The 25,803-nt window shown below is 45.1% G+C and overlaps 1 protein-coding gene and 1 long non-coding RNA gene across 4 annotated transcripts in view; one reads left to right on the forward strand and one right to left on the reverse strand.

The window, feature by feature from the left end:
- LOC310666768 overlaps positions 1-1,914 on the reverse strand; it is a 45,330-nt gene extending 43,416 nt beyond the window's left edge. The window contains exon 1 of the long non-coding RNA XR_014506023.1: positions 1,631-1,914. This is a non-coding gene — a long non-coding RNA (uncharacterized lncRNA). The remainder of the gene's footprint in view (positions 1-1,630) is intronic.
- Positions 1-24,146, forward strand: part of HSPB8 (heat shock protein family B (small) member 8) — a 28,916-nt gene extending 4,770 nt beyond the window's left edge. The window contains exons 1-4 of one of the 3 annotated variants that reach the window (XM_083417986.1): positions 9,201-9,578; positions 9,770-10,197; positions 17,745-17,808; positions 21,197-24,146. In XM_083417986.1, the coding sequence (XP_083274112.1) occupies positions 9,810-10,197; positions 17,745-17,808; positions 21,197-21,356 (612 nt within the window). In that variant the 5' untranslated portion in view covers positions 9,201-9,578; positions 9,770-9,809 and the 3' untranslated portion in view covers positions 21,357-24,146. Of the gene's footprint in view, positions 1-9,200; positions 9,652-9,769; positions 10,198-17,744; positions 17,809-21,196 lie in introns of those variants that run through there. The other 2 variants (XM_083417984.1, XM_083417985.1) reach the window with 2 other exon arrangements.
- Positions 24,147-25,803: the final 1,657 nt, after the last annotated feature.

The raw sequence follows: 25,803 nt of genomic DNA on the forward strand, positions 1-25,803 counted from the left end.
AAATATCCCACTGCCCTATTCTCCATCAAAAAAAAAAAAAAGAGGAAAAAGTGCTATAATTAATCTCACAACAGAAAGAATACTGCTTTGTTAGAGACTGTGGCGTCTTAGGATATATAGATTTATTTACACATACTGTATAATAATAATAATAATAATATAATAATAATAATAATAATAATAATAATAATAATAATAATAATAATATTTTATTTATACCCCGCCCATCTGGCTGAGTTTCCCCAGCCACTCTGGGCGGCTCCCAATCAAGTGTTAAAAACAATACAGCATTAAATATTAAAAACTTCCCTAAACAGGGCTGCCTTCAAATGTATTTTAAAGAGAAGATAGCTGCTTATTTCCTTCACATCTGAAGGGAGGGCATTCCACAGGGCAGGCGCCACCACCAAGAAGGCCCTCTGCCTGGTTCCCTGTAAACTCACTTCTCACAATGAGGCCCTCAGCGCTGGATCTCGGTGTCCCGGCTGAACAACCTGGGTATAAGATGGAGGGGCTCACACCAACAGTTCTTGCTTCTCCATTAGTCACAGCTCTGGATCCAGGACAGAGCAAGCAGTGTCTCCAACTCCCAGCCCACTTCCAGCTCAGTCACTCACATCCCTATGGCTACTGTTCTCCTTCCTAGTGGCTAGGGCAGGGCCGGGTGGAGGGAATGCCCACCCATTGGCCCGGAGGGCATCGTTCCTTAGCTCTTGCAACCTAGCCTATTCTTTGGGGGTGCTGATGAGGGCACTTTTAAGTGGTCAGCTGAGGTCATGGTCTTACAATGGAACCTCTCCTCCGTCAAAATCTGGCTGCTTTAAAGCAAGTAAAAAATAAAATAAAAATGTCAGGGGATATGATTGCAGACCTCCTGCATCACAGGACACTTTTTGGCCCTTGTTTGTAGCCAGCTGTGTTGTGGATTCAGAGGACAGGGAAACACTGGTGGTTGCCTAGCAACAGCAGCGAGAAACATACCCCATTCTTTTCCAGGCCAGCCCTAAGAGGGTTGGGAGTGTGCCTTGCGGTCGCTAGGCAACAGCAAAAGGCTTCAGTTCCTTCACCAAGCTTTTGAGATGGAACTAATTTGGAATATACAGGGATTGAGCACTCCATAATCAAGGGGTGTATAAATTTTATGAAATGAAAGAGGATTAAAAACCGAGATTAAAATTTGTGTCCTCCGCCTAGTTGGCGAGACCAACTTTGCAGAGCGTAGAATGGCTGAGTTTTGAGTTCACAGAGGGATTCAGTGCTGCCTCTTTTTAGGCCTCAGGCAGAATTGGGAGTGCCTAGTTCCCTACTATAAACAGTAATTATCTCACGTGTGATGTAATGTTAGGCAGATTGGATTCAAACTGTGGATAGCAAGCATGCATGCTTTAAGTCTCCAAGGGTGGTCGAACGATGGATATCTTGTTAAATTCAACTGAGTCAGGAATGGTATTTCCTTTCATCGTCTGTGACCGATGTCTTCTAGAGCCTCCCAACTTTAGGTATTTATTATACCCCACCCTTCAACAAGATTTACATGTAAGCTGCTGTTCACTCAGTCTCAGTTCGTTCTCTCTCTCTCTCTCTCTCTCTCTCTCTCTCTCACACACACACACACACACACACACACCACTAGCAAAATACAGTGGTACCTCGGGTTACATACGCTTCAGGTTACAGATGCTTCAGGTTACACACTCCGCTAACCCAGAAATAGTACCTCGGGTTAAAAACTTTGCTTCAGGATAAGAACAGAAATTGGGCTCCGGCGGTGTGGCAGCAGCAGGAGGCCCCATTAGCTAATGTGGTGCTTCAGGTTAAGAACGGACCTCCAGAACGAATTAAGTACTTAACCTGAGGTACCACTGTAAGGTTAAGAATAGTAGGAAATGTTGCATACCACCATGATGCTTTTTTAAAAAAAAGGTTTGGTGATTTATTTAATATATATATATATATATATATATATATATATATATATATATATATGTACCTGAAATAATTAAGTAAATAAACTGTCATATGCCAAGTCAGCCCATTGGTCCATTTAGCTCCATTATGTCTACACTGACCGGCAGCGGCTCTTCAGGGTTTCAGGTGGGGTTCTGCCCCAGCTCTACCCGGAGACGCCAGGGATCAAGCCTGGGACTGCCTGAATATACCGGTAAATCATATGCTCTGTCACAGAGCTAATTTCCCTCTCATAGGAGGCTGCTTTATACTGTGTCAGGCCACTGGCCCATATACAGTGGTGCCCCGCAAGACGAATGCCTCGCAAGACGGAAAACCCGCTAGACGAAAGGGTTTTCCATTTTTCAATGCGCTTCGCAGGACGAATTTCCCTATGGGCTTGCATCGCAAAACGAAAATGTCTTGCGATTCTTGCGATTTTTTTCCGCTCCCCACCCCCTTTATCTAAGGCACTAAGCTGCTAATAGCCTTTTAGCAGCTAATCCGCTAATCCCTTAAGCCTTTAATAGCCGCTAATAACCGCTAATAGCGCTAATCCGCTAATAGGGTTGCTTCGCAAGACGAAAAAACCGCTAGACGAAGAGACTCGCGGAACGGATTCTTTTCGTCTTGCAAGGCACCACTGTACATCAATATTGTCTATAATGACTGGTAGCAGCTTCTGAACTTTCATTACAACAGGTCACAACCACAACATAAATTTAAAGTGCATGGCTTTCCCCAAAGAATCCTGGGAGCCGCAGTTTGTTAAGGGAAGTATCCCAGCATTTTTGGGGCAGAGGGAATTGTGTGCTTAAAATAGTGGTACCTTGGTCCTCAAACACCTTGGTACTCAAACAACTTGGAACCCAAACACTGCAAACCTGGAAGTGTTCCAGTTTGCGAACCTTTTTCAGAAGCCAAACGTGCTCCGTTTCAAGTGTTACACTTCCATTTTGAGTGCCACACTTCAATTTTGAGTGTTACACTGAGGTCTGTCTGTTTTTACTATTTATTTTGCTGCTCTTTTTGTTTTGTTTTTGTGTGGAACCCAGTTCAGCTACTTATTGGTTGATTGTGTGACTGCAGTACATTGTTTATTGCTTTGATTTTATGGATCAATGGTCTCGTTGGATAGTAAAATCCATGTTAAATTGCTGTTTTAGGGGTTGTTTTTTAAAGTCTAGAACGGATTAATCCATTTTGCATTACTTTCAATGGGAAAGCGCATCTTGGTTTTGGAACGCTTTGGTTTTGGAACAGACTTCCGGAACAGATTAAGTTTGAGAACCAAGGTTACATACGCTTCAGGTTACATACGCTTCAGGTTACAGACTCCGCTAACCCAGAAATATTACCTCAGGTTAAGAACTTTGCTTCAGGATGAGAACAGAAATTGTGCTCTAGTGGCGCAGCAGCAGCGGGAGGCCCCATTAGCTAAAGTGGTGCTTCAGGTTAAGAACAGTTTCAGGTTAAGTACGGACCTCTGGAACGAATTAAGTACTTAACCTGAGGTACCACTGTATGTGGTATGGATTTCACTACGGTCATACCTCGGGTTGCGAACGCTGTGGGTTGCGCTTTTTCGGGTTACAGGCGCGCTGAACCCGGAAGTACCGGAACAAGTTACTTCTGGGTTTTGGCACATGTGCAGAAGCGCTAAATTGTGCTTTGTGCATGCGCAGAAGTGCCAAATCGCGTCACGTGCATGTGTAGACGCAGCGCTGTGGGTTGTGAATGTGCCTGCCGGATGGATCACATTCGCAACCCGAGATTCCACTGTACAGTTTTAGCCTAGAATATGAAGTTGCTTACTTCAGAGCCCAATCGGACTAAATTACCTCTATTTCCAGTGTTGGAGCTATGAGAGCTGTTGTTTATGTTCTCAAAAACACAGTATCCAGGCACAAGATGGGAGCACCAGCAAGCTTGGGGAAATCTTGAGATTGTGCAGAAGTACCCTGAAAAACCAGCTTATCCTGAAGGTTCATCCTTCCCAGTTACTCCACCAGCTCCAGACTTTGCCTTAGATACCAGCTGTCAGCACCTACTGACAGCAGGACTCTCCCTTTGGGTGCTGACTCAGGCTCAATCAATTTCGCACATGTGGCGAGACATAATCTGCTTTCTAAACTGCCCAAACCAGAATGCATAGTTCATTGAAAGCGACCAGTTTGTATAGACCTTAAGTAAAGACACAGAGCTTCTACAGTTTCAGTATTCTGTCCTAGGCTGCCTGTACACCATACACTTAAAACTAAGAATTCTGGAAATGAAAGTTTGTTTCTAGGTGCCAGGAATTATAGCCCTGCGGGGGTAAACTATAGTTTCCGGAATGGAGAATCCTAAAACAATCCAAAAAGGGGGTCGGGCCCTTTTAACTCATTATTGTCTACCTGCCCTTCACCCTAAGGTCCCACGGCAGGTTACAACATTTAAAACACATTTTTAAAACAGTTTAAAATATTCCACACTGCAACATTTTGTTCTGAGTGAGCACCTCCCATATTTTTCTATAATAATAACAAATGCCTTTATTGCCAGGGTGGATAAAAATCAATTATTTTTTAAAAAAATTCTTTTATTTAAATCAGATTTTTTAAAATTTAAATCGGATTTTTAAAATAAAATGCTTTTAGAGGAAAAATCTTTCTAAAGATAGTTTTCTATTTAAGTTACATTATAATCCAAAGGCTATTCATCAGGAAATAAGGATTTGCTTTAAATTTTTCATGTGTGCTAAAACTCAGTCTAAGTTTTTTTGGGTTTTTTAATTGTTTAACCACATTGGTTAACATACATGGATCCATATGCTATAATGTTATTGTTTTAGTTAAATAAATAGTTTAAATTGTTATTAAGGAAGTGATTGTTTTTCTCCTTCCAATAAAAGTACAGCAGAAAAGTTGCCCAAATATAAACAGTTAACTTATTAAACCTCACAATAATTTCATAATTATCCGTCTATGTATTTCTAATAATATAATCAAATCAGATTTTTTTGCAAAAACTACTTTGAAAATTTATTATTCCAAAAATGAAACCTTCCTCTAGTTGTAAATATTAAGATTATTCCAGCAAGAATGAGTCTTTCTGTAAAAAAATGATTTAAATCAAATCCACCCTGTTTATTGTAACCTCGTGCATTTCGTTCATCTCATCCATGGAGAAAATCTAAGGTTTTAATCCTCCACATTTCTAGTTATGAAGAGCTCTCGGGTGACGGGTGATATGAACGCCTCCTGCTGAGACCCCTTATTGCTGCTGCCAGTCAGTCATCAGGGCTTGACAAGATGGTCTGATTCAACCTCAGGCAACACGATACGACCCTAAAAAGTAGGCTATCACCTGCAAATAAGGCTGCCAACTTTTAAAAGCGGTGCTTTAAAAACAGCCTTGGCACTCGGTGCCATAAATAGAAATTCCTACACCTGAGACAAGCTCTCTGAACTCTTCACCCCCTTCAGCCGGAACCAACGCTGGGTTTAAGGCACATAGTCATGGGCTTTTTAAAGATATTACTGAGGAAATGCTGTTCAAGCTGCTTAGGGAAGACTGCTCCTGTTGAGAGGTGCTTGCGAATAACCCCTGCTGGCTGCTGCCACTGTTCGATGTCATGCCCCCCCCCCCCCAATTTTATCCTTCTTGACAAAGCTGAATGTGCTATGCTGGGTTAGGCTGCGGGTGTGGCCTGCTGCCCTGACTAAGCCTCCGAGAAAGCTGACGTCTAGCTTTTTTAATTTGCTACCTGGAAAGCTTTATATATTTAGTAGGTTCATTTTGCTTTCTTCATCCAAGGAGATCAGGGAGGCTTAAACCCTTTTAGAACCAGTGAGCCACATTCTCTTGTGTGCAAGATTCTGGGGGCCACATGTCTGTTGTGGGCCAGGCCAGGGGCAAAAGTGAGTAGAGCAATGAATGCAGTTTTTACTTTGGTACATTAAACTACCGGTACCTTCTATACACACACCTCTGTGTCCTCAACCCAGACAAGCATGAGGCATTATCAAGACACATTCCAGCCAGGCAAAAACATTTGGGGCATGAAGCAGGACCAGTGCAGGGTATGGCCTGAGGAATATGCTAAGGGACGGATAGAGAGGCCTGGAAAGCTGCATTTGACACCTAGGCCTGAGGTTCTTAAGTGGTTCTTTCCATTGTTATTGTTGTTTAGTCGTGTCCGACTCTTCGTGACCCCATGGACCAGAGCACGCCAGGCACTTCTGTCTTCCACTGCCTCCCACAGTTTGGTCAAACTCAAATTCATAGCTTCGAGAACACTGTCCAACCATCTCGTCCTCTGTCATCCCCTTCTCCTTGTGCCCTCCCTCTTTCCCAACATCAGGGGCTTTTCCAGGGAGTCTTCTCTTCTCATGAGGTGGCCAAAGTATTGGAGCCTCAGCTTCAGGATCTGTCCTTCCAGTGAGCACTCAGGGCTGATTTTCTTAAGAATGGCTAGGTTTGATCTTCTTGCGTTCTTCCCATAGACATCTGTTATCACAACAACCTTGTGAGGTGGGATAGACTCAAAGATCGTGGCCCAGGGTCTCCCCATAAGCTTCAGGAACACTGAGCGCCAGAGGAATTGTCATAGCTCAGTAGCGCAGCACATGCTTTGGGCTGGGGAAAACTGAAATTCTTACCTTGAATTCCTCTTCCCGGGCTTCCTTGAGGGCATTCCTAGTACAGTGGTACCTCGGTTTTCAAATGTAATCCATTCTGGAAGTCCATCTGTTATGTACTGAAGTTCTCACCCTGTAGATAGTAATGCAAATAAGGGATCGAAAGTGACGTTCAGTGATTGGATAATTTTAGAAAATTGTTACAGTTACGTTGTACTGTAGCTCTTTATAAGCAGGCTGACTGAACCCTTTGGTTCAGTTCTGTTCTGGCCTGTGAATAAACAAGAGCTGTTTGAAGAATCGCTGTGTCGTCTGATATGTTCACCCACAACTTAACACCATCCAAGTTCCAAAACGTTCAAAAACCGAAAGCCTCAAAATGGAAAACTCAAAACAGAAGCCGCATTTCCTGTTCAACTTCCGAGGCACATTCGAAATCCGAGGCATTTTTTTCTGGGGTTTTGGCATTCGAGTTCCGAAACATTTGACTACGGAGGCGTTTGCAAACCAAGGTACCACTGTATGCACAAAAACAAAGGGCAGACGGATGGGTGGTCAACAGTTTCTTGGGCTAGGAAAAACTCCTTTTTGAAACCCTGAAGAGTCGCTGCCAGTCAGAAGAGACCAGGGCTTGGGGGATCTTCAGCCCTCCAGTTGCTTTTGGACTCCAACTCCCAACAGCCTCAGCAGTCATGGCTAATAGTCAAGAATGATGGGAGTTGTAGTTCAGCAACATCTGGTGGTCCAAAGTTTCCCTCGATAGACGATACTGAGCTAAATGACTGGAGTTGTTCAATGGGTGGAGACTTCAGCCAGGATCTCTTGCATTCTAATCTGACCCTCTAACCACTACTGCACGATGCTGGCTCATCTTTAATTATTCCACGCTGAAAGGAAAACATTACATACTGATAATTACAGGTATTTAAATAATATTATTACAGCATGATCTTTGATGCCTGTTGCCCCCAGACAGGGTTGCACCCAGGAAAAGTGTCCTCAACGCCCCACCTAGCTGTGTACTTCTTCACACAGTGTGTAATTAACCTGTGGGACTCACTGCCACAAGATGAGGCAATATATTCATTATTATTATTGCATTTATATCCATATCCATATTGCATTTATATCCCACCTTTTCCTCCACAGTACTGGGAGGTAGTTTGACTAGGAGGAAGCAACTGGCCCAAGCCCACCTAGTGAGCTTCATAGCTGAATTGGGGGGGGGGGTTTCAACCTGGTCTCCCAGGTCCTAGTCCAACACTCTAACCACTACACCACTCTGCCTCTGCTGTCATGGCTTCCCCCCAAAAAATCCTGAGCACTTTAGTTTTTAATGATGTTGAGAATTGTCAGGAGACCCCTCACTGAAAAGTGGATGAATGGCTGATGGTATAAGCACCCCTCAAATCAAAATGACTTCATGATGAATGAATTGGGATAATTATAAATAATATAATTATAATAATGAATGTAACCACTCATAATCATCATCATCAATAAATAATAATAGTGGCCATGCTCTTTGTCATATAACTATCCTAGAACAAATGCCCAATAAACACAGATAAGAGCTCAGCATTGCCCACACTGATTTGCAGCAGCTCCCCCAGGCCTACCTCAAATCAATCAAAATAAGCTTTACTGTGCTAGCCAAAGGCCATGACAAAACCATGCAAACAGAGTCAGGAAAAGAAATATCTATATAACTGTACAACTGTATATAAAAAGCAGAGCCGCTGCCTGAACCAACCCAATCATAAAATGCAGATGTACGTGTAGATTAGGGACTTCACAAAGCATGCGATCTTTTCTATTTAGACCTTACAGTTTACTGCAGTTTTGTCCAGGTGGTTTTTCCTGATGCATTAGACAGGGGTCAGCAAACTTTTTCAGCAGGGAGCCAGTCCACTGTCCCTCGGACCTTGTGGGGGGCCAGACTATGTTTTGGGGGAAAATTGATGAACAAATTCCTATGCCCCACAAATAACCCAGGGATGCATTTTAAATAAAAGGATACATTCTACTCATGTAATAACATGCTGATTCGCGGACCATCCGCGGACCAGATTTAGAAGGCAATTGGGCCTGATCCGGCCCCCGGGCCTGAGTTTGCCTACCCATGCATTAGCATAAAAGAGCAGCCACAGAACCCTCTCCTACCTGGAGTTGCCAAGGATTAAACCTGAGAGCTTCGTCCGTGCAAGGCAGGTCCACTTCCACTGACCCATGGATTTTCCCCAAATAAATATCCATTAGACTGACTTGCTCCATCTATTTTAGGATTGTCAACACTTATTAGTTCCCCAGGGTTTCAAACCAGGAATCTCTCATAGCCCTACCTGGAGATGGAAACCAGGGATTGGACCTAGGACCTTCTGCTTGCAAAGCACTGAGCTAAAAGGCTTCCCCCCAAAAAAACGTAAGGCAGCTTTCTATGTCCACTTGGCTTTTTAAAGGTGCCACAACAACAAGGCTCTGTTTTCAGGGCAAACCCCCAAAAGGTGATATTAGGAGACGTTTGCAGAGGAACAGGCCTGACACCCCAAACTAATAATAGCCGCCTTGTCTGCTTTATGTGAAGAGGGAAGGAAGCAAGGAGAAGGTGGGGCTGGTGAGAGAGGCTGTCTAAACTTGGCTCTCCATTGGGACTTGTCTGTCCCGCTGGGGTGAAGTCAGCTGTTTCAGCCCAGATTCTCCAGGGCTGTTTCACCCTCTCCAAAAATACGGCTTTGCAGGGCACGCATTGCAACACCAGCAGCAGCACTAAAGCGCTTATAAATAGAGGGCAAGCAGCTGCCTGGAACTTCAGAGAAGTTTCGCGGCTCTTACGAAAGAGGTTTATTTAAGCTCCTGTGTGAGCAACAGGAGAGGGAGTTTTTTAATCAGGAGAGCACAGCAGCCAGGTGCTTTTGCTTTTCAACCTTGCGGCCAAAGGATTGCTCGCCGCCTCTCCGGAATTCAAAAGCAAACAGGAGCTCCTCTGGTTCATTTCTCAGCGTTGAAGAGGTGCTTTCTCATTTCAGATTTGCGGACGGGAACATTTTCATTTGGGGTGCTTTAAAAGCGGGGAAGTATCCAGGTATCAATCAAACCAAGACCTTTGAAGCTGAAATTTCACATACAGCACTTGAGTGATATTTTTGGGCCCCGAACCAAATTCAATCAAGTTATCTTTCTTGGATTTTTCTCTCCCTTAGTCTCTGACTCTTCTCGGCTCCGACTCAGAAGAAACTTGTCATGGCTGACAGCCAGATCCCCTTCTCATGCCATTATCCCGGCCGGCACCGGACCCTTCGAGACACGTTCCGGGAACCCAGCTTGTCTTCACGGCTTCTGGATGATGACTTTGGCCTGTCCTCCTTTCCCACAGGCCTGACCTCAGACTGGCCGGACTGGGCCCGCTCCCGACTGGGTCCAGCGTGGCCGGGGTCGCTGAGGTCCCGGACCACTGGCCTATCCCCGCCAGGATATGGCCCCAGATTTGGGGAGTACACAGAAGGTCCGGCCTTTGGGGGCAGCCCTCCCCCCTTTTCCGGGGAGCCCTGGAAAGTGTGTGTCAACGTGCAGAGCTTTAAACCCGAGGAACTGACGGTGAAAACCAAGGACGGTTATGTGGAAGTCTCAGGTGAGTGATGGGGAAATTAAGTAGAGGGGTGTCATTTTGGATTTGGGGTGGGAAGGTACATGTCAGAGCAAGCATTTGAAATGTAAGACTAAGAACCCATCTTCACTACCCAGTTAAGGCCGTGTCATCGCATCTTATTTATTATTTGTTTTATTGCATCTATATTATCCCACCTTTCCCCCCTCATGGAGACGTATGTGATTCTTCGCTTCCTTCTTTAACCTCCACAACCACCCTGTGAGGTATGTGAGGCTTAAAAGTCAGTGACAGGCCCAAGGTTACCTAGTGAGCTACAGGGCCAAGGGAGGATTTGAACCTGGGTCTCCCAGTTCTTAATCTGATGCTCTAACCACTAAATCGCTGATTTTGCAGTCATGGCATCCCCCAAAGGATCCTGAGAACTGTAGGTTTTAACGGTGTTGAGAGTTGTTTGGAGACTCCTATTCCTCCCAGAGAGCTGCAATTCCCAGAGCGGCTAGAGAAACCCAGCCATATGGACAGGGTATTATTATTATTATTATTATTATTATTATTATTATTATTTATTAGAGTTCCCTGAGAAGAGGGATTGACTGTTGAACCATGCTGGGAATTGTAGTTCTGTGAGGGGAATAGGGTCTCCTAACAACTTTCAGCATCCTTAACAAACTGCCTAGGATTTTTTGGGGGGGAGAAATGTATGTTGCTGATTGGACAGCCTTCACTATCTCCAGAAAGCACCTATCGTGATTAATTTTATAATCTCCGAATTCACTGAAATTCAATTCCCGTTTGAAGACGGGGAGGCGGGGAAACTAATCAACCAAAGCCTCTTTTTTTCATTGCCCCAACCAGGGGGGGAAATGAATTAATGTGCTTTAATAGGATTTTCTGGGATCCGTACATTAATACTGTAATAATAATATAACAGGCTTCCTCAACCTCAGCCCTCCAGATGTTTTGAGACCACAATTCTCATCATCCCTGACCACTGGTCCTGCTAGCTAGGGATCATGGGAGTTGTAGGCCAAAAACATCCGGAGGGCTGAGGTTGAGGAAGTCTGATATAATAATAATAATAAATTACTATTTATATGCTGCTCATCTGATATTAAAGTAGCTATATACCACCCACTCCTATAAAATACCTAGGTGATGTGTAAGAATGTAGAGGAATGCAGTGAAGCCTAAAGGAGCGTTGAAAACAATGCAGAATGATCACTAACGTGACTGGCTCTTTATAAGAATAATTCAACAGCTGCAAAGGCCTGAACAAGGGTCTTCAAGAGACAAAGTTGAAAACAAGAGGCCTCTGCTTTCCACAGCATGGGGTTAGTGAAATTCAATCCCTGACATCTAGTTGAAGCCTGTCGGGCTTCTGAGACAGGGAGAATGAAAGCGAAGTGCGTCATTTGATTCCTGGCCGGTTGCCATATGTGTGAACTGCTTGTTTTTGAGATGCCTTCTGTTTGGAGTTCTGTGGTTCCTAGGAAGCTGGTTTATACTGAGTCAGACCATTGGTCCACCTTGCTCACTACTGTCTACGCTGGCTGGCAGCGTTTCTCCAGGGTTTCAGGCAAGGGATCTCTCCTAGCCCTTGCTGGGGATGCTAGGGATTGAACCTGGGACCTTCTGCATGCAAAGCAGATGCTCTACCACTGTGCTACGTCCCTTCCCTAATTTAAAAGGAGCACAGGAAGCCATCTTGTACCAAGTCAAGCCATTAATCCATCTAGCTCAATACTGTCTACATTGAGAAGGAGCAGTTATTGGGGGTTTCAGGCAATGAGTATTCCCCAGTCCCAGGAATCCAACCTGTGATTTTTCTGCATGCAAACCAACTGCCCTAACCACTGAGCTATGGTAATTCCCCAGTAGTGTTTTGTTTTTGTTTTTAAATCTGAAGCTGCCCAGCCTCGCTGGATGGTTTAGTCATCAACATGCATGTCTGAACCAGTTCTAAGATTCCCCCATCTACAGTGCATGTAAATTATACACTAGATCATATGAGTTGGGGCTGAGGCAAATTGTGGTCCAAAACATATGGAAGCCATCGGATGATGGTGATGATTAGATCGATGCCACTTATAGGACAAAATGACTTGTTCTAAGTGGTGTGCAAATATGAAGCCAATCCATAATTTAAATGCACACACACACACACTTGCACAATCATGTTAAAGCATCCTCGGTTAAAATATACAATAAAACAATTTGGAAGCATGACAGTTAATACAGTTTAAAGAAAAGAAACCAGTTACAATGATAAAATCACAAGTTCAGCTCAGGGGAACGCTTCCCTAAACAGGAGTGCCTTCAAGAGCCAGCGGAATGCCAATAGTGATGGGGCCTCTCATATTTCAGCAGGTGTCTCCAGTGAAAAAGCCTGCCTCTGTGTTACCACACACCACTAGTCATTGGCTGGGGAAAGATGGTCTAATCACCATCCCCATGTGATGCCATGTGCTTTGACAGCACATAGATGCCCACTCAAGGCAAGAGATATCTGGGGTCGAAGTATTCCTGCATTTATGTTTAAGTTGGGGGCATCCCTTAGGTCACTTCCAGACAATCTCTTTGTGAGCATTCATCATGATTGATTTTCAGGGAGGTTAGACAAAGCAGGCTATTTGATGACCATCGTATTGACCATATGGTGTTCTCCTACAAATTGCGGCCATCGTACCGCCTTCTCTCAGTTTGGATTTCCTCATACCAAGGGCACTCCAAAAAGGAGAAGAGGGTATTAAAAAAAAATCCAGATTGAAGGAGGAGAAGGTGTGTGAAGACAGTGATTTAGAGGATAAATGCAATACAGACAACGGAGAATACGCAGAGGTACAGGAAACTGGCTATCAATATTGAACAACAGTATGGATGAGCCTTGAATCTCGCCCGCAAATAGCAGCCATCTGGGAGACCTGCTGTGTACAAACTATACTTTTAAAACGCACTTGAAGCGCATCCTTTCCCTCAAAGAATTCTGGGTAGTAAGGGTTGCTGGGAATTTTAACTCTGTGAGGGGTGGAACTACAGTGCCCGTCATTCTCTGAGGAAAGGAATGTGTTTTGAATGTCCTTTAAAGTATAGTGTGCAAACAGTTTTAATAAGGTTGTTGATGGATGGCAATCTCTGTCTCCCTCTCTCTCTCCCTACATTATTCTGCACATCAACAGGTGGTTCATGGATAATCACAGGGCTGGTCAGGGATCCAGCCTGCCTAGAATAAATACCCATGTTCTGTGTGGTGACTGAAATCCATGCTGAATGTACTGAGGCCATTTTCACACTATACATTTAAAGCGCTATGATACCACTTTCACTGCTTCCCCCCAAAGAATTCTGGGAATTGCAGTCTGTTCAGGGTGCTGAGAGTTGTCAAGAGACCCTTATTCCCTTCCCGGAACTATAATTCCCAGAGTTGCCCAGGAAGGAGGAATGGCTGGGACGACCTAGCATATAAATAACAAATTGTTGTTGTTAAACCACTCTGGGAATTGTAGCTCTGCAAGGGGTAAAGGGGGTCTCCTAACAACTCTCAGCACCCTTAGCAAACAACAGCTCCCAGAATTCTTTGGGGGAAGCTGAGGGTGTTTAAAAGGGTGCTTTAAACATGCGGTGTGAATGTGGCCTAGGGAGAGAATGTCAGCAGCAGCAGCAGCAGCAGCAGCTGTTTCTCCAGAGCCGTATCTGAGGTGGATTCGCTCCTGCTGAGGCTCTTGCTAGTTCACCCAGAAGCTGTTGGGAATGACGGCAGAGACAACCTGTCTGCCATGAGGGCAGTCTGTGGGTAGACTCTTGCCAGGGAATTCCATTCCATAGAGATTTTCTGAGCGTTTTTATGGCCGTGCCTCAGACAGCAGCTGTTCCTGGCGATGCTGGAGCCTCATGTATAAAACGAAGCACGGCATACAGAAAAGTTTTTCTCCCTCTCTGATAACACTGAAACCCAGGGGAATCCAACAAAGCTGAATGCTGGAAGATTCAGGACATATTTACGTATTTCATAAAATCATTGCTTGATTGTTGGGTTTAAAAAGCACCTCAAAGTGGTTTGCAGAAAGATAAAATCCATGCCAGCGTTTCTAGGAATCTGGGTACGCTTGTCTAAACAAGAATGTGTTTAGCAGGCGCTGAAAGACAGAAGAAATGGCTTCTTTGTACAGTACATAGTTGAACTACAGAACTCGCTCCCACAGGAACTTGGATTTGTTAAAAGACTTTTGGACCAATTAATGAAGAAGCGTCTCACTAGCTAGTAGCCACGAACCTATCCTCTACTCCTATGCTTAGCACAAAGGCTGCAACTGGATTCATGGCTTCAAGTGAGAGTTGCCCACTAGTGAAATGTGATCAGAAGCAAAATATGGAGGAAATATGAAGATATTTGGTTGTGTCTAGTGCTAATCCTACTCATTGTAGACTCATTGACATTAATGAACATGACCAATTTAGGTCCATTAATCTCAATAGTACAGTGGTACTACTATTAATCTCAATAGTACAGTGGTACCTTAGTTCTCAAATTTAATCCATTCCGGGAGTCCATTTGACTCCTGAAACATTCGAAAACCAAAGCACGCCTTCCAATTGGCTGTAGGAGCTTCCTGCACTCAAGCAGAGGCCGCGTCCGACATTCAGCTTCCTAAAAACATTCGCAAACCGGAACACTTACTTCCGGGTTTGTGGTGTTCAGGAACTGATTTGTTTGACAGCTAAGTCGTTTGGGAACCAAGGTACCACTGTATATGTATTTAATACGGAGATATACCACCCCACCTTGGGATCTCGCTACCATTCAGTAGCTAGGAGAAAACAATCCAGGTACAAGGATTGGCCAGGTCAAAAATAGACGCAGCAGCTGAACAGCATATCAGTAACGCCCGCAGTAACTGGAGCACAGCATGTTTTTAAATCACTGCTGGGTGCTGCCCTGGCTGGCAAAGACCTGCATCTCTCTTCCCTTATTATTAACCGGTAGGTAGAGTTTTAAAACATTCCTGTCCAACCACGCATTTGGTGTCTGAGCGTAATAAAAATCTCGTTGGATCAGGCCAAAGGTCCATCCTGTTCTCACAGTGGCCAGTCAGATGCCTCTTTGGAAACCCACAAGCAGGTCCTGGGGGCAACATAATCTCTCTCCAGTTGTGATTCCCAATGACAGGGTACCCTGCCTCTGACAGTGAAGGTAAAGGTAAAGGGACCCCTGACCATTAGGTCCAGTCATGGCTGACTCTGGGGTTGTGGCGCTCATCTCGCTTTATTGGCCGAGGGAGCCGGTGTACAGTTTCCGGGTCATGTAGCCAGCATGACTAAGCCGCTCCTGGTGTACCAGAGCAGCGCACGGAAATGCCGTTTGCCTTCCCGCCGGAGCGGTACCTATTTATCTACTTGCACTTTGACGTGCTTTCGAACTGCTAGGTTGGCAGGAGCAGGGACCGAGCAACGGGAGCTCACCCCATCGCAGAGATTCGAACCGCCGACCTTCTGATCGGCAAATCCTAGGCTCTGTGGTTTAACCCACAGCATCATGGTTAGCAGTCATCAATAACTGCATCCTCTAGGAATTTGTCTAATCCTCCTTTAAATGCACCCAATTCGGCAGCCATCCCTGCCTCTTACGAGAATGAATCTCATAGTTTTAACTATACGCTGTGTGACTAAATCCTTCTTTCTGCCAGTCCTGAATCTTCCCTCATTCAGCTTCGTCAGATGACTCTTGAGTTCTAGTGCTGAGATAGGGAGATAAACTTTCTCCTGAAATCCATTGTTTCTGAAAACTATGAAATCATTAATTTAGTTCCAAATTCAATAAAAGCATGCTATATAATGGGGTGTGGGTGGCGCTGTGGTCTAAACCACTGAGCCTCTTGGGCTTGCAAATCAGAAGGTCGGCGGTTCGAATCCCACGACGGGGTGAGCTCCCGTTGTTCGGTCCCAGTTCCTGCCAACCTAGGAGTTCGAAAGCACGCTAAAAAGTGCAAATAGATAAATAGGTACTGCTCCGGCGGGAAGGTAAACGCCGTTTCTGTGTGCTGCTCTGGTTTGCCAGAAGCAACTTAGTCATGCTGGCCACATGACCCGGAAGCTGTACGCCGGCTCCCTCGGCCTGTAGAGCGAGATGTGTGCCGCAACCCCAGAGTCATCTGCCACTGAACTTAACTGTCAGGGGTCCTTTACCTTTTTATGTTATATAATACAGCAAGAAAAAAGGGGGGGGGAGAGAATGGAAACATCGTGGGAGAAGGGTGGGAAGTCAGCTTTTAAATTTGAATTACTGTATTTTTCTGTGTATACAACTATATTTTTTCCTAAATTTTTCAAGTTTAAAATAAGGGGTCATCTTATACACGGATAGTGCATTTTCTTAATTTTGAGTCCCCAAAAATAGGGGGCGTCTTATACACAGGGGTGTCTTATACACGGAAAAATACGGTAATTTGAGATTAATTTGTTGACAGTTTTGAAAAATTAATAAAAACTAATGAGAAAAAAAACCCCATTAATTTAGTTTGAGAATATTTGGCTTTTTTATCTATTATATAGATATATGATATCACACAAACACACACACACAGAGGGAGAGAGAGAGAGAGAGTTTATATTTCACTGTTTATCACCCTGGGCTCCTTTGGAAGAAATGGGATCAACATTTAGTAGTTAAAATAATAAATAATCCTGCCTTGCTTCACGGCAGAGGAGCTTGCATCCCATGCTATTTACGCCCCATGTTATCCCACTGTTTATTTTATTTATACAAACATAGGCCACCCTATAACCCAAATTCTCTGGGCAATTTATTTTTGTTTGTTTCTTTCTCAAGATTTGTAGTAAAACCTGAAAGCAGTTTACAAATATATATATATATATATATATATATATATATATATATGGATTAAACAAAATTGCAACAGCAAAATGCCTTCATTGTAGTTTAACAGATTGCTTTTTTAAAAATGAAACCCACAGAGCTGAAATTCTGTAAAGTCATAACATTATTTAGAAGGCAACAGTAAAAAAAAAATTGTCCTAACTCAACATGAGGTGAGATTGAGAGAGGCTGCATATGCACCATACATTTAAAGAACACACCACACACAAAAAAAAATCCTGGGAATTTACAGAGCTACAATTCCCAGCACCCTTAACAAACTACAGTTCCCATGATTCTTTGGGGAGAAACCATGACTGCTTAAAGTGAGGTGGTGCAGCCTTAAATGTACAGTGCAGATGGAGCTGGTGTAATTGCTATTTGCTTCTTAAATCGTACTAGGTAAGTGGCCCTCCTCTGTGGACTGTGATTTTGATAATTCCATGCTAGATTTGAAAATGATGTTGGTGCTATATGAATGAAAGATCAAGTAGTCCACTGAAACACCCCTTTAAGATGGTCTGCTTGGGATGGGGGGCAATGTTTGAGAACTGCTGCTCTAACCCCCCCCCCCCCCAAGCAACATGAAATTATAATAACCAGCTGAGTTAACAAACCAGAATGTGTGGCAAGCTTCATGGAAAGTTGTTGCGCTGTGGAATTCCTACACCAAAAAACTCCCTTCTGTTCTTTGCAGGTAAACATGAAGAACAACAGGTGGAAGGCGGAATTGTATCCAAAAACTTTACCAAGAAAATCCAGTAAGTATTTCATAACTTCATTTCCCAGGGAAATGGGTGGCACTGTGGTCTAAACCACTGTGCCTCTTGGGCTTGCCAATCAGAAGATCAGGGGTTTGAATCCCATGACGAGGTGAGATCCCGTTGCTCTGTCCCAGCTCCTGCAAACCTAGCAGTTCAAAAGCACGCCAGTGCAAGTAGATAAATAGGTACCACTGTGGCGGAAAGGTAAACAGCATTTCTGTGTGCTCTGGCTCCCGTCACGGTGTTCCATTGCGCCAGAAGCAGTTTAGTCATGCTGGCCACATGACCCGGAAAGCTGTCTGTGGAAAAACGCTGGCTCCCTTGGCCTGAAAGTGAGATGAGTGCCACACCTCATAGTCACCTTTGACTGGAATTTATCGCCCTGGGGTCCCTTACCTTACCATACCATACCATACCATACCATACCATACCAGGGAGCTTCTAAATAGGTCTGGGGAAAGTATATTTCTGCCTGGGTCCAGTGCCACCGATCAGCCAAGTCAGTGAGCCAAGGTCTCCAGCTTCTCAGAAGGGCTCCTCATGACCCAGCTATGCTGTCACTTACCACCCTCCTCACTGGGCACCTAGATTTCATAGATCTATAGGACAGGGCATTCAATTTTGGGCAGATTAAAAGGGGGTGGGTCATGCTGATTGGGGCTGATGGGAGCTGGAGTTCAACAGCGACTTAGCCACGAGTTCCCCGACTCTGAGCCAACTCCAACTCCAGATATTTGGGATTACAACTCCCATCAATAGGGTTGCCAGACCTCCAGGGCTGACCTGAAGTCTCCAGGTTTTTCCTGGCCCCCTCCAGGTGGCAGAGAGAGGACTTGAATCTCTGGCTGGGAATGCCTTCAAAGCAGAAGCAAACTATTATGAGTGCACCTTGCAAGTTTAAGCCTGGCAGAAGCAAGCTACAAATGATTACACAGACTTTCATAGAATCATAGAGTTGGAAGAGACCACAAGGGCCATCGAGTCCAACCCCCTGCCAAGCAGGAAACACCATCAGAGCACTCCTGACATATGGTTGTCAAGCCTCTGCTTAAAGACCTCCAAAGAAGGAGACTCCACCACACTCCTTGGCAGCAAATTCCACATTCTGAGGGGTCTGTCCTCTTCCTCCCCTCTCCCAATTAACCTCAGTCTCCAAAGGTCAGTGGTGGGAGAGAGTGCAGAGGAAGAATCACCAGGGCCTGTCACCATGACATCACCAGAGACCACCAATAGGTCTCAGGTTTGGGCCCTAAAATCTCAGGGTCTGGGATGCTCCTGACCTGACAACCCTACCCATCAGCCCCAGAACATCTGAAGGGCACTAAATTAGTGGGAACCTGTTTTTAACAGAAAAAATAAATTGATGGTTAACTTCTCTGAACACTAGTTTGATCAGGGTCAGCTGTTAAGGATGCTGAATGTATTGTATGCTGCGGAGGCCAGCCTGCTCTGGATTTCAAGGATATGGGCTCCCTGCCTTGAACCGACATTCAGGCTTTCCCCTTCCCCGCTTGGCGGGATTTTATTACAGACTCAGCTCACCAGTCAAGCAGATTGAAAGCCTCTCCTCACTTGCTCACTGACTCCTTGACCTCTGCCCATCGCGCTCCTGGAACCTTTTCCTGTAAAGATGATACAGGGCTCTCTGGGTGCCAGTAAGGCTGGAGCAATGTTGACCTTTCCTCCTGGCTGACAGCAGCGTGGTCACTCTCATGGCTATCTTGCGCTGATGCTCTGAGCTGATAGGCATTTTGAGGAGCCCCCAAGCTGTCTGGAGACAGAGGTTAATTGGGAGAGGGGAGGAGGAGGACAGACCCCTCAAAACACTGGAGTAGGGGCGTTCTGCACATTCATGGAAATCCTTGGCCGTTCCCCACCCCTCACAGGACAGGGTGCCATTTGGCCAGAGCTCCACGCTGTGGGGCAGTGCTTCCCAAAGCAGGTGGCTCTGCCCTCTGGGCAGTGGGGGTTACCTTGGGGGGTGCTAAGAAGCCAGAGGGCAGCAGCAGGGGGGGTGCCAGAGGTATAAATGACCATCAGATTCTTTGAGGGGAAGCTGTGGCTGTTTGAAGTGGTATGATACCACTTTAAATGTAGAAGAGGCCTCCGTGTAGACAATACTGAGCTACGTGGATTTCCCAGGAGCCTTTGGGGGAAGCCTGGATTGCTTAAAGTTCTATCATACTGCCTTGTGTTTTGTTTCTTTCACAATGGATGGTTCAGGTAGGGCTTTGAGCTCAGACCTGGAGTTGCTTTGCAAAGCTGCTTCTTGATGTCTATTTTAGAATCTATGCCTCATCATGCTCTCGGGCCCTCATTGTTTACTTTTAAGCGATGAGTCATGCTCCGGAACTTTCTCTGCCATTAAGAAAAAAACAGCAGCAGGGGACTGCAGGTCACAAAGGGTAGAAGAGTCTTCTCCAGGTTTACCATCTCGCTGAGAACCCAACTAGGCCATGGTTGGCCTGTCTTTTGAGTTTCACAAGAGCTCCTTATTTGGGCATGCTTCTTTCCTGCTTGCACCGGCCAAAGTTTACTTTGATGTGCTTGTACTCAGCTTCAACGAAGGCATCCAGCCAAACCGGCTTGCCAAAGAATTTGCACAGATTTAACACAAAGCCTGTATTACAATACAACACCCCTTTTTTAAAAAAACGGGGGGGGGGGGAAGCAAGAAAAGCGAGCATAATCCCTCTCCTAAGCCTTTTCCCTTCTAAACTCTCCTCCCTTTATGGATACACACCACAAATTTAAAACATGTTTAAAGCACATAGCTTCCTTCACAGAATCCTGGGAGGTGTTGCTTTTACCCCAATACAAAGCTACAATTCCCAAATTCTTAACTACAGTTCCCAGGACTTTTTTTTTTTCGTGGGGGGAAATCATGTCCTTTCAATGTAGGGTATGTACCCAATTAACATTTAAGGCCAAATGATTAGCTACCAGGGATGCCTAATTCATTCATTGTTAGTTGTGTGGGTTAGTGATAAGTACCGGTATGTCAGACCAGGGAGACCAAGGTTCAAATCCCTCACCCAGCCTAGCCTACCTCACAGGGTTGTTGCGGGGTTTAGACCATGAGGAGAACCACATAACCACCTTGAGCTCCTCAGAGAAAGAGGTGGGAAATAAATGCAGTATATACATACAATATATGATGAAGAAGAAAATTAATTATTAGAATTTATATGCTGCCTTCAGATTGTTTATCTGTTTGACGTCTGGTGAGAGGGCGTTCCACAGGGCGGGCGCCACTACCAAGAAGGCCCTGTTACTTAGTTCCCAGTGACATCACTTCTCGCAGTGAGGGAACCACCAGAAGTCCCTCAGAGATGGCTCTCAGTGTCTGGGCTGAATGATAATGTGTGTGTTATTCACTCCCTAGGCTTCCTGGAGAAGTGGATCCCGTCACAGTTTTCGCATCCTTGTCACCAGAGGGGCTGCTGATCATCGAGGCTCCTCAGATACCTCCTTACATCCAGTACGGAGATGGCAGCTATGGTAATGAAATACCTCTGGAGAACCAAGAAGCGACTTGTGCCTGAAGGATGGCCCATCTAGAAGTTCCCAGCTCCCTTCATCCCCACCCCCTGTTTCTCTCTCTACATGCATTTGCCACTTGATGTTGTACATTTTTTTTTTCTTATAAAGAGCATTTTTCCTCCTCAAAACATTCTGCTGCTTCCTCCCAGTATTCCAATCAGATCAGTGTGTGGCTTTCGTATCAGTGGCCTTTTAAAATCACATGACCCAGGTCCTTGCCGCAAGTAGGGCATTCCCCTCTAGGCAGCCACATGTCAGTGGTAGGCGGGGAAAGAAATGCTAATTTTACCTTTGTGTGGCCAGATAGTTTCTGCACACACAGGCAGGCAAACACCCCTCCCTCCATCCAGCCAAGCAAAACGGCATTATCGGGGTTAAAGGGCACTTTTCAACCAGTGAAAAGCACTCAAGGAGAATGCAAAACAGGGACAATGAGAGGCATGCCCACATACAGAGAGGTTCGGAGGGCCAGAATTGGCCCCGGGACCTGAGGCTCCCCACCTCCATGCCAGAGGGACACGTTCCAGAAGTCCTGTCACCATTTTGGACGCAACTTCTGGGAGGCTTCTCAGAGAAAGGTGAGAGGTGGCGGTCAGCTTCGAAAACTGTGGTGGTTATATAATAAATAATTTCCCCAGCTACACTGTGGGCGGCTTCCAGCATAATAAAAACATAGCAAAACATCAGACGGTAAAAAGTTCCCAATACAGGGCCGCCTTCAGATGTCTTCAGAAAGTCGTGCGGTTATTTATCTGTTTGGCATCTGAAGGGCAGTTCAGATCGTTTGGAGCCTGGGTGAGCTCTAATTTCCCACAATTCCTAGCAGCTGTGATGTGTTGGGGGCACTAAAATGGTGGCTCCCACTGACCCAGCTTGCAAGCACTCACTCAGGTTGTCACACTGGCTAGAGGGGGTGGTGGGAGTGGGCCCTTTCTCAGGTGCTGAGACCTTCTAAGCTTCCCCCAGGTGATGCCCAACCTTCCCTGAATCTCTACTACATCAGCCCATCAGCTTCCCAAAGCTGTCCAGGTGTTCCAGAGGTTGAGGAGGCAATAGGCTCAATTAAACTTGAAATTCCTTCAGCTTGAAGAGGGCAGGGTTATGGCAGTCATTGGTACTTCCTGGGGGTGGGTGTGTGCGCAGGGCAGAGGTATACGGGCTCATTTGCCATCTAGCCTGCATGCAGGTTCAATCCCCCTTTGGCACCCCCATGTAGGACTGAGAGAGATTCTGTCCTTGAAACCCTGGACTCAGCTGCCACTCAGTGTGGAAAATACTGAGCACGATAAACCAATAGGTCTGAAGGCAGAACTGGTCTAAGTCCAGCCACTTTTACTCCAGCAGTTAAATGCCTTCCCACCTCTGCTCAGTTAAGCTGCACATTCTTCCTGGTGCCACAGTTAACTGAGGTCTTTCTCCCTACTTGAAAGCTCCTGGCTTGTGTTCCCAAAGAGAGCTCAGGGTCCAGGGCATCTTTCCTATGGCTCGTATATTAAGATCAGATGTAGTCCCCTTGCCTGGAAGAAATCACACAGAAGTGTAGGATCAGAAATCACTCTCAGATACTCCTATTGAGTATCCATCCTCCTTTTTATTTGCACAAAGCTTGTGTGGGGGTCATACAACAATGCTGATTCAAGCAGCTGTTATACCCACTTTCCCTGTTCCTTTCCCCATCACTTTCCTTCCTGCAAAACATCCATTGGTTTGGTTTGGTTTAGAAGCGGGCTTAGAATCTTTTTATTGGCATCACCTGAATTTGCAAGGATGTGACTGAATCCCATGCCCTGTTCAATGTGATGCTCTGGAAGCCACCAGACAGCTCACACTGTGTCAGAAAACTTGGCTCTCCTCCGTGTCCCATTCTGAGCTATTCACTACAATCGAGCGCTATTCTTGGGCCCTTTGAACCATGGGCTGCTCCTGAGAGGTTCACCAACACACCCACCCCTGATTTTGCACTAAAGTTGTCCCTCTGGGTTGCCGTAATCCACCAAAGTTTACGAGTCTTCCTGGAGCGTCAGTGTCTAACTACTGATTAAGACTAATGAGAACGCCTTGGTCCTTGAGAGACGTGGAGTCCTCAGTGCTCTGGTCTTTATCCCTGCCAGGTTCTTATGATTGCTTCTTGTTCTCTCAAGGGCTGTCCTTGCGTTGGGACAGGCCAGGCCAAGCCAGTCTTACAGAAACTCGGGATTGCAACAACACCTTATCAACTGATCCTTTTTACAGAAACACTCCCTCGTGGCAAATTAACGCCTGGGGTTGTAGGCCATGTTAATCCCACTCAGAGTAGACCCATTCAAAGCAATAAGCATGGCTAACTTGGCTCTGTTCATTTCAATGGGCCTACTTTCTTCAAGATTTAATTGGATACAACTGCCTCTATCACCCCTGGTTTTATCAAGGTCTTACAAGCCATGCTCCAGCATTTTGTATCTGTATGTGGAACGTAGCAACAAGTTGTTTGTCATTAATATAATTTTGGTGTATGTGAGATATTTATGACAGTAGGAATAGATAGGTTAAATGTTCAGTATTCTTGGCCTTTAGGAAGCTTTTCCTGCTTTCTTTTTTTAATTAAAGGCAATCCAGCTCCCCCTAAAGTTGATGTGAACCGCAAGATTAGCTATTTTTGAGTGGGGTGGGTACGTTCTAGACCTGCAGGATGTCATTAGTCTGAAAATACTTAAACATGTGAAATTATGCCATTGTTTGGAGCAATGTCCTTTTTTTTTTTCCAAATAAGACTTGTGCTTTTATTGAACAATAAACCCAAACTGAAGTTTTTAGTTGTGTGTACATGTATATCTGCTACATCCTAACTCGGAGGTTTTCAGATTGGTCCATTAGTTCCATTCATGGCTGGCTAAGGCTGATGGTAATCCAGAACAACTGGGCTTTATACCTGACCCAATACATCTCTTTTTACACCTCACCCTCGGCTATCCCCTCACAGCTCACCCCAAGCCCCATTCCCTTTTTAAAGGAGGGGATAGGTGCCTTAAAGAGCGGTTTGCCAAACTGCTCTCTGAAGCACCTCCATTAAACAACTCTTCTGGGCTGGCTGCCCTCCATGCTGCTTGTTCACTCACTTGCCTGCCATTCAGTGCAGCTGGTGGAGCCACCTATTGATGGCCATGTGAACTGCAGTGTGATGATAGCCTTACGTTTCTATGTATATAGGAAGGCACATAAGCAGAAGTTATATCTTTTTGGCACCTATGTACAACACTGTACAAATAAACATATTATTTATCTGTTACGAAGCCCCTCCATAGATGAATGTGAGTGGCCAGGGTGGGGGCATGGATCTTATTGCTAGATTAATAAAGGAAGCCAAATTGTATCAAATCGGGCATGTTTGACCTGCCTTATCACCTCTCCCCATGTCATGTTGGATGCTCTGAAAGTGCTCTCCCCCATACCTTTCCTAGCCATAGCCACTCCTGTTGAACAGACTGCAACGCCTCTGATAAACAGGCAACAATCAAACAGGTGCCCCATTGTTACAGTTCCAGAGTGGGGAGGGAAATGTGGGGGAGAAAGTATTTGCTTATTTCCTTCCACAGCTGTTTAAATTGCCAAGCTGCCTTCTTCGGGAAACGTGAGCAATCGCATTTATGAAGATTCCTAATTTATATGGGTTGTGGCAACCCTGCGATCCAAGGGTGTGTTGAGAATAAAGCCTCTCTCTCTTTAATCAAGGCTTTATTGAGCTTTTAATCTTCAGATAAAAACCGGATCCTACTGGGATATGTTCCTGGAGCATGTCTAATGAATACAGCTGTACAATTGTGGGTTTCTGAGTCCTGGACTGCGACCAGAATTATAGGATGCAGTAGCGTGGCCTCGAAAGATGTAATGTATCATTATGGAAAACCATGAACTGTGAAATTCACACCACCTGTAAAAAAAAGCCTTACCAGTTCCCTCTCTGGCAGACAACAATGTCATCTATTGTTGTCCCATTTGCAACAGATTTAGAAATCACAGCTCCATTCAGCTCAGCATTCTTACCTTTTCATGAGTGTAAATCCTATATTATTATTATTATGAATACGATTTGTATGTGGTGCAGTGGTTAGAGGGTTGGACTAGGACCTGGAAGAGACCAGGGTTCAAATCCCCACTCAGACATGAAGCTCACTGCATGACCTTGGACCTGTCACTGTCTCTCAGCCTAAACTACTTCACAGGATTGTTGTGGGAATTAAATGAGGGAACCATGTATGCCAGCTCATTTGAGCTCCTTGGAGAAAAGGGTGGGAGATAAATGCAAGAAATATAAGATAAATAAATCATTAGCATTATGATTAGTATTCATTAGTCCCTTTTTCCGCGGGTGGCGCTGTGGGTAAAAGCCTCAGCGCCTAGGGCTTGCCGATCGAAAGGTCAGCGGTTCGAATCCCCGCGGCGGGGTGCGCTCCCGTTGTTCGGTCCCAGCGC

Source organism: Podarcis tiliguerta (assembly GCF_965153285.1).
Source record: "Podarcis tiliguerta genome assembly, chromosome: 16".
NCBI classification, from domain to species: Eukaryota; Metazoa; Chordata; class Lepidosauria; order Squamata; family Lacertidae; genus Podarcis; species Podarcis tiliguerta.